This window comes from Crocodylus siamensis, chromosome 9, assembly GCF_052110815.1.
Source record: "Crocodylus siamensis isolate JL-2025a chromosome 9, ASM5211081v1, whole genome shotgun sequence".
NCBI lineage: Eukaryota > Metazoa > Chordata > Crocodylia > Crocodylidae > Crocodylus > Crocodylus siamensis.
The window spans coordinates 64,984,913-64,994,011 of record NC_143403.1 but is presented as its reverse complement, the minus strand read 5'-3'; the positions used below and the strand labels follow the sequence as shown (position 1 = coordinate 64,994,011).

At 42.1% G+C, this 9,099-nt stretch overlaps 1 protein-coding gene across 1 annotated transcript; it reads left to right on the top strand.

The window, feature by feature from the left end:
- Nucleotides 1–601: 601 nt before the first annotated feature.
- On the top strand, nt 602–5,880 carry RAN (RAN, member RAS oncogene family). The gene is made up of 7 exons (XM_090063137.1): nt 602–753; nt 1,071–1,113; nt 3,020–3,104; nt 3,213–3,338; nt 4,361–4,548; nt 5,294–5,464; nt 5,583–5,880. Exons 2-7 carry the CDS (start codon nt 1,078–1,080, stop codon nt 5,625–5,627), a joined length of 651 nt encoding a protein of 216 aa, XP_089919263.1. The 5' UTR covers nt 602–753; nt 1,071–1,077; the 3' UTR covers nt 5,628–5,880.
- The last annotated feature ends 3,219 nt before the right edge of the window (nt 5,881–9,099 follow it).

The window sequence follows — 9,099 nt, the reverse complement described above, 5'->3', positions numbered from 1 at the left end:
TTATGATGGCCACCCTAGTTCGGTTACAGGTTTAACACACTTTCTGATCTCTTAAACCAATTTACTTGCGACTTCTGCCCCTAGCCGTGTTCACGCTAAACCCTAGTTCTTTCAGCCTCTTTTCCTAAATCTCCTATAACTGTGCTGCCTTCTGCCCCCTAACCCAAAGCCTAATTCTTCCAGCCTCGTTCCCTCAATCTCCAGTCATTCGCCCCCCGTTCCTACTAGCCTGTTTTGCGACATCTGTCATTTGCATTGCTTTGTGCCCCTCTTCCCCAGCGGAGGGAAATCAAACGAGCAGGGGCATGGACGGACCTCGGAAGCCAGGGGAGCACAGCCACAACGGACTGAAGGAGCATCCTGAAGGACAAGGAGGGAGGTCATGAGGGGAGGCCACTAGGGGGCCCGAGGAGCCCGGCTGAATAAGAAGGCGAAACGCTCGAGTTCTTTTTATTGATTCCGTCCTCCCCGCCGCGCTGAGGGGGCTTCACGGCGGGCTCCGCGCGCGCGGGAAAGACTGAAGGGGGAGGAGGCGGGGCGCGGCCAACGGGCGCCAGGCGGCGGTTGGGCTCGGCGCGCGGCGCATGCGCGGGGCGGGCGCCGGTCACGTGAGCGCGGCCCCTCCCTCGTCTTGCCCCCGCCCGCCCTGTGTCCGCGCCGCGTCGCTCTCCGGGTATTTGAATCGCGCTTCCGCCATCTTCTTCCCTGCGCCCAGTCACGGAGTCTAGCGCCGCGGAGAGACGCCTCAGCAAGGTAGCGGTAGACCCCCGTGGCGGGTGGGAGCGCGGATGCGGCTGCGGGGCAGCGGCGGGGCCTAGTGCGGCGAGGGGTGGGGTGGGTGTGGGGCGAGGGGCTCGGCGCGGCGCGGCTCGGTTCGGCTGGGCTGTGCTCAGTCATGGTGGCGGGAGGCCCGCGGGGGTGCGGCCGCCATTGCCGCACGCTGGGGCGGGAGGAGGATGAATGGGCCTGGCCGGGCAGGCGCGGCGGAAGGGGCGGGCGCGGCGCACGCGGTCAGGCCTCCACAGCCTCCATCGCCCGCCGCCTCACTCCGCTTCCGTCCCCTCCCGCAGGCCCAGCATGGCTGCCCAAGGAGAGCCCCAAGTGCAGTTTAAGGTAAGGAGCCGCTTCTCCCGCTCTCCCGAACCCGGGGCGATCTGCTGTCTTCCCCGAGGCCTTTTTTTTTTTTTGGCGGGGGGGGGTGGGATATGGCTTTTTCCTTTCTTTTTCTTCTTCCTAGTTCGTAATTATTATTCCATGTTTTTCACTCCATGTCCGTCTGAAGCACCAGGGAAAGCCGCAGTGCTCCTAATTCTTCCCGGCCTTGGGGGCGCTGCTGGCTCGCCGGATGTAGGTGTCTCTGTCGCACTCCTCGTAACCCGGAGGAGTTTAAATCAGGAGGTCCTGCGAAAGCCACGGAGGAGTCTCCATCGTGTTTCTTTTTTTTAACCCCTCTTAAATTTGTGGCCTTCAAGGCAGATGAGTCTTGATCTCATTCCTTTTTTTAACCCTAAACTTTAGATCGGGGCCCCCCGTGGAAAGCCGCAGGGGGAGTCTTGATCATACTCCTTTTTTAACATGAATCACTTACACTTTAACATCTCCATGGCTTTTGCGGCATTCCACGGGGCATCCTGACTTAAAATGTTGGGTTAAAAAAAGGACACAATCAACACTCCTCCCTGGCTTTTTTGCGGCCTTCCATGAGGCAGCTTTTAATTTTTAATGGTTTGTGTTTTAAAAAGAAGAAAAGGAATGTGAATTAAGACTTGTCCAGTGGAAGGCTACAAAAGCCATGGAGCTCTTAATTTTAATGATTTCTTGTTTAAAAAAGGACCGCGATCAAGATGATTTGTGGCTTTTGACACCTTCCATGAGACACGAGTTACCTTTTTTATTTGAGTATTAGAAAAGGAATAGAAAATCAAGACTTCTCCGTAGAAGGCCACACAAAACCACAGGGGAAATCACGATTCTTTTTTAACGTGAATCATTAAAATTTAAGATGTCTAGTGGAAGGCTGTAAAAGCCATGGAGAAGTCTTGATTTGAGTTGTCCCGTGGATGGCTACAAAAGCCATGGAGATCCAAGTCTTGATTTTTACGTTCCTTTTTAACCTGAATAATTTAAATTTTAAGATGTGCCATGGAAGGCAGAAGTCTATTAATGGATCTCATCTTGGTGCCTTTCATGATTCAAGATGAAACGAAAGATACAGTTGCTGACCTGGACCAGTCTAGTGCTACAGTATTTCAGTGCTTAACCCACACTGACACACCCAGCCAACTTCTGTTTTTTCTTCCCTTTTAAAAAAGTGTTCTAACAAGCATTCTTCAGGCTGATAAAAATGGCTTGGAAGTGCTGGTCGCTAACCTGTCTGTTCTCTTAATCTGGAGTTTCATAGACATTAGGACTGGAAGGGACCTGGCAAGGTCATTGGGTCCAGCCCCCTGCCCAAGGGGCAGGAAGTCAGCTGGGGTCAAAGGGTCCCAGCATACAAGCATCCAAATGTTTCTTAAGAGTCCAAAATAGGTGCTTGCACCACCTTGAGGGGAGTCTATTCCAGGCCTTGGGGGCTCAGGCAGTAAAGAAGCTTTTCCTTGCGTCCAGCCTAAACTGTCTTGTAGAAGTTTGTGACCATGTCATCCCTTGTGCTCTGGTGAACAGGTGTGTTTTCCCCCACCCCGGTCATGATGCACAACCTTTAAGTACTTACAGGCTGCCACCAAGTCACCCTTGGATACTTAGTAATGCATAAATGGCAGAACCCAATTTAAGACTAGAATATGACTTCATGTAACAAGCACACAACACTAAGGCCATTCTAAGAAGTGAAATATATTAGTCGGGCCATATCTGGGAGCTCTATAAGTGAGTATCTAACCTTCCTCACTTAAAACAACTTGTAGGGTCTAGAGATGTCAGTCAATTTCAGGTAGTTTTTAAAAGTTATGTGTCAATAGTTTACAGGAAGCTCCTAAAATATGTTGCCTTCATCTGTGTTTTGAAATCTTTTCAACAGCTTGTCTTAGTTGGTGATGGTGGTACCGGCAAAACAACATTTGTAAAACGTCATTTGACTGGTGAATTTGAAAAGAAGTATGTAGGTATGTTTAAACACTTACATGGAGAATCCTAGTACTAGTTTAGTCTTTAAAAAAAAAAAAAAAAAAAGCCTGCCAACAGTGTTTTAAAGTGGAAATGTTTGATTGCAGCAACACTGGGTGTTGAAGTCCATCCTCTGGTGTTCCACACTAACAGAGGGCCTATTAAATTTAATGTATGGGACACGGCTGGCCAGGAGAAGTTTGGTGGCCTGCGAGATGGCTACTATATCCAGGGTAAGTTTTACAAACACTATTCATTAGCTTTGCAGCAGACTTCTAGGTATTTTGTCATCTCTGACAGCTTTGCAAAGTTACTTGTGCAGTGGACCATTTGTTTTTATGCATCTGGTCTGGCATAATGGTAACGGCATTTAAGTTGACTTGCTCTTCAAAACCTAGTGCAAGACTTGTCTTGAGGCAGACTTTGCCCAGCAGGTGCTCCTTTTTTTTAAAAGGCTCTCTAGCTATTAACAGAGAACTTTAACTAAGGTAATACCTAATTACGCTGCCCTGAAAACATCTCTTATTTAATTAAAACTGAATGCTTGTGTAAGGCAACTACTTTGATCATAAGCACGCTAAATAAACAAGATCTAATATTGTAATATTTAATTGGAAAGTGCAAGTTTTTTAGGTGTGGTTCTTTTATATAATGAACTTGGTTACATTGTGCTTCTAACTGTATTATGTCCTCTACCAGTCTTGAAACAACTCATGTAATAATTGTTTAAGGAATTGTTTTGCTCATTCCTTTTTATGAGAAGGAGGCGGCAAACTTGCATACCAGATTCAAATTCCTATCTGTTCCTTTTCTGTTCTCTTCAGTGGGCCAGTCTCTCTTAATTCTTATAAGCTGATTTGGCCTTTACTATATTTGAGTTATTAGAGTGTCTTTTTAAAGATCTGCAAAAGAGTTCCTTTTTTTTTTTTTTTTTTTTTTTTAATTTAAACTTTTGAATGGGGCCCTTCCCAAATAGGGGCTGCAAGCTATCAGCTTGTCAAATCTGTCTTACTGAGTCTGTATCTCGCCCTTGTCTAGTGAAGTACTTGCACACATGAAATGGTGTGACTAACACTAAGTACATGGTCATGGTCCAAGTCTGAAAGACCAATAAACTTTGCTTAAATCAGAATGTAGCCTGAAAGACCCTTGTGGGGTGGGTTGGACACTGGAAGATTTGACTGGTAGCTTTCCTATATCTTGTATTCATGATGCTGTGCTAAGCATAAGTTCAAGCTTCTGTATGATCTTTCAGCTCAATGTGCCATCATAATGTTTGATGTAACATCAAGAGTTACCTACAAGAATGTACCCAATTGGCATAGAGATCTGGTACGAGTATGCGAAAACATACCTATAGTGTTGTGTGGCAACAAAGTGGATATTAAAGACAGGAAAGTCAAGGCAAAATCCATCGTCTTCCATAGGAAGAAGAACCTCCAGGTAGGATGAGGTGGTGCTTTTGGGGGATGTGGGGGGAAGAGGGAGAAAGGGGGGAAATCTTCTGGTTTTGGTCAATTAACTTAAGTGAAAATAGTAGATAACTCTTTGTAGTAAATGTTTTCTGCAATATGATTTAAGTACGCTTCATCCATGGGGTCGCTTCCTATGTAGTAAAGTTCCAAATAGCTTGCTGCTTTTTCCTTAGAATGAGCTCAGGGTCGTAATCAACTGCTGTTGGATAGAAAGCAAAAAATGATTCGGCATCTGAATTGAGGTTTAGGTTTGCTGTCATGAACGCAGGACACTCATCTTCAGTTTTGAGACATTTTTTTTCATCCTTAAAGCTGATAACAGACCAAAAGAGCTTAAAATTCTGTGCAGGTAGGCCAAATGTGAGCCACTTGAAAATAGGCCATTTAACAGCTATCTTGTCTGCAGAAGATGCAAATAGATTCCTTTTATTGTGTTCTGAAAATCAAAATTTAGGCCACTATCTGATCAGATTGTGACCTGGCGCAGAGCAGTGTCTTTAATACCAACCCAGTTTTTAAAGAAGAACTGTTCAGCAGCTAGTAGATCTGCTATGCTTTCTAGGAAATGAAGCAGGTAAGACTGTGCTGTCAGTTGGACCTGATGTTTCTTTTCATTTAATAGTTGTCTGTTTTGAATAGTAGTAATTTTGTTTTTATGAATGCATATAACCTTTCTCTTGCTATTGTCTTCTTCCACCGCCACCCCCCTACAGTACTATGACATTTCAGCTAAGAGCAACTACAACTTTGAGAAGCCTTTCCTCTGGCTTGCCAGAAAGTTAATTGGAGATCCTAACTTGGAGTTTGTTGCCATGCCTGCTCTTGCACCTCCAGAGGTTGTTATGGACCCAGCATTGGCAGCACAGTATGAGCAAGACCTACAGGTAACTTGAACTGCTGTTTTAAGCAAGCCTCTCCTTGCTTTGCAATAAGAGCCGATACCTGGACTTCCAGGACTTTGTGCTGCGGAGCTGGTTCTAAACAACTTTCATTTTGTTTCAGATTGCTCAAACTACTGCACTGCCAGATGAAGATGATGACCTGTGAGGGATGAAGCTGGAGCCCAGCGTCAGAAGTCTAGTTTTATAGGCAACTGTCCTGTGATGTCTGGTGCAGCGTGTTTGCCACTTTATTATCTAGCTGAGCAGAACATGTGCTTAATCTTTGGGATGCTGAAAGAGATGAATGGGCTTCGGAGTGAATGTGGCAGTTTAAAAAAAAAAAAAAAATTCCTTCATATTTTGGACCTGCATATTTAGCTGTTTTTGGACTGCAATTACTTTCCCCCTTGAGTTTCAAATCTAAGACTGCTGCAGTCGCATCACAGTATTCGGTGGTAAATCTTGTTTGTTACTGTCATTCCCATTCCTCTTTTGTTTAGATCATAATAAAGTTGTATTTCGAATATCTAAGCAAGTGAACTTTCATGCATTGTTAGGAGTAATTCTTCAAGCAATGTCTTCCATTCTTAAATAGGTGGTAACAGCATTCAGTTTTAATAATATATATATTTTTTTCTTTTCAAATGTGTTTACTTGACTTGCTCCAAGTAACTTTTATAGGTAACAGTTACCCTTCTCAAGGCTTCTTGAGGCCTATTGATTTAAGTACTCCCTTTTTTTTTAAGAATGCTGAAATGTAACTGCTAGGGAAGGCAAAAGGAGTAGACACTTGAAATGGTAAGTGTAAAATGGATCGAAACAAGTGTAAAAAAATGCAATAGGGATGTTAACTATCCTTAGTGGGCATAGTTATAAAATGGATGCCGTTTGCAGGGATTCTTGTGACCTAGGAACTATAGTATAAAAGCTCCATGTGTTCATTGATTCTGTAAAGGGACTATCAGTTCTCATTGGAAGTTTTGTTTAGTTATGTATAACATGTCTATTCACCGAGCTTTATACTATAGCAGCCAGAAATTATTGGCAGTGCGCCTGTGTCAAATGATGTTCAAAGCTGTAGCTCTGCTGTAGCTAGTTTGACCATTATTCAAACAGTGTGAAAATGGGACTCTTCCCTGAGCATGCATCTCAAACTTCTTTTGCTAAGTAGAAGCAAGTCACACTTGGACAGAAGTACTCCTGGCTACAGAAAAGCAGCATTTGTTAAATCTAGCCTTGTATAAACCAAAAGTTACTGTAACTGCACCAAGTTCTATTTTTGAAACTCTTGTTTCTTACAGCACAAATGGTGGAAAATGTCAACTCTAAACACTATCTTGTAGAATCTATTCTTTGGATCTATTAGAGCTAGAAGTACTGGTAGTCAACATGGCAAAATAGAAATTTAAGAGATTCCCCCCCCCCCCTAGTAGTGTTCATTTGAGTACATGAAGCCTTGAACTAAATTCAGTTTTGTATTTTTGGTTTCTTAATAAAGTGAAGCATTTCATTTATTCCTCTTAACTTGCATGTTTTTGTACATTGCTGCTGCTTTTTTTTTTTTTTTCTTTCTTTTCCTCATAAAGAATTAAGAAGCTTGCTGGTGACAGTCTAGTATTTAAGTGGCAATAACCTGCTTTAACTGGCTTAGCTATCTGACTTTAATTATGAATACTTTGGAATGAAACATTTTGAACATATTTCTAATACAGTAGGCCAACACTGTTCAGAACTTTACTTCTCTTTACTATAGTTATTTGTAGTAGGCTTTGAAATAATCCTTAGTATGAAGGGTTAATATCAAGCAATTCCTTGCTTTCATCTGCTGTGCAATAAAGACATTGCAATTCTCCTCCCAAGCTTTTTGTTATAGAGGTATTTTTCTAACTTGAGCTAAATGCCATGGGCCTCAGCTTCCACTGTTCTGTGGTTTGTATCTTAGCTATTGATGTACAGTTTTCAACTTTTGGATTTCAGTTGTTTTGCTATTTGTTCTGATGGGGCAGCAGGTAAAATTTACTGCTTCCTTTCTGGAACAGCTTATTAACATTTAAAATATGTCCACAGCAAACTTGCTTCAGGCCTGCAAGTTGGTCTTGCCTCTTAATTTAAAAAAAAAATCAAGGCATGCATCTGTTTACTGTTCCCTATAATTGTCATTGCTACTGCTGTAACTTTGCAGGCAGGTATGGCCATACTGGCTTCTCTCAGCAGCCAGATTACAAACTTTTTTAAAGCTTGGCCACCGCAGGTGTCTATTCAAGATGCATTCAGTGAGTTGCTAAGTGTTTTGACACAGTACTACTCTTCATTTCTCTCCTGCCCCCCCCCCCCCATCACACACTTTGAGTACATGATGAATTAATAGGAAGTTTTGTATTTGCATACCCAGAACCTGTCTTCCTATAAGATGTAAGATAAATTGATTTCTGTTGCAACAAAAATAGCCTTCAGAGCTAGCTCAGGTTGGAAACCTATTAAATTAGATTTAAGTCCATCTTGAACTTTTAACAGCCTTGTAAAAAATATATGGAACCAAAGAGGAAAGTGGAACACACCTCTCTGATTTCAAAGCGGATTACTCACTAAACTCCCTTTATTTTAATATATATATTTCTTATATTCTGTGTTGAGCCCAATATTTCTCAAACATTTTCCAAGCTGCTTAAAATGGTGAAAGTGATTCCTAACAACTTGTATGCATTTTCTTAAATAAATCAAGTTAACAGTAGAGGGCTGTAAGGAAAATAGCTTGCCTTAATCTATGTCAATATCGCCACCTAGTGGCAAGAGTCATACATTGGAATATAGTATGTAAACTAATCTGCATGCCTGAATTAATGTTTTCATGCTGAACTACACAAGCCTGCTTCTTTATGTTATTGTCAGCTTCTTACACGATTGACTTGGTAACTCCCTATGAATGAGGGGTTTTGCTTTTATGACCTCTTGCTATCTTGGGAATGTGTTTTGGTTTTTCAGGGGGGTTTTGTGTGTGGTGTTTTTACCGTTTAAAAAAAACCAACAGACCTGGTTTGCCCCTTGCAATTTTATTTTATGCTTTTAATAGGTTGCTTACCTATTCCATGTATATTTATCCCTGGCACAGTTATGCCAAAATGTTGAGAATTTCAGGTACTAACCCTAAGGGACAGCAAAATAGAATTTTCATACGAATTTGAAAATGAGGTAAATGCATTTGGGTTTGTTTAGTCTTTTCTTTTTCTATTGAATACCTTTTAAAAATGTTGTTACTTCACATACAAGGGTGGGGCAAAGACATGGTTAAAGGAAACATAAGGCTGCCATAAATGGACAGCCTAAAACTTCCACAAGAAATGTTTCTACCCACATAGGGATTTTTCTTTAATGATTTGCTGTTTAATTACAAAAATAGGGTGTTTAAATTCTGCCCTGACACACAAATCTTCTAATTGCCTTACTGTTGTATTTTAGAAATACTTTGCTTAATTTTTTTGAAAGCTTTGATTTGTAAGACTATATCTATTCTAGGATAATGCAGCTGACAACTACATGCACTCCTCGTTATCCTGATGAAAATGAACCTAAACTTTAAATCCCATGTAAAATTCACTGAAGTCAGTTTTTCCTCTTTCATGTCATCTACTGAGACTTCT

What these genes read in the sequence shown, in the direction of transcription:
- RAN (XM_090063137.1), top strand. Translation starts at nt 1,078, where the DNA reads ATGGCTGCCCAAGGAGAGCCCCAAGTGCAGTTTAAG. An exon ending in AGCCCCAAGTGCAGTTTAAG is followed by an intron (nt 1,114 to 3,019) that starts GTAAGGAGCCGC and finishes TCTTTTCAACAG; the next exon opens with CTTGTCTTAGTTGGTGATGG. An exon ending in AGATGGCTACTATATCCAGG is followed by an intron (nt 3,339 to 4,360) that starts GTAAGTTTTACA and finishes ATGATCTTTCAG; the next exon opens with CTCAATGTGCCATCATAATG.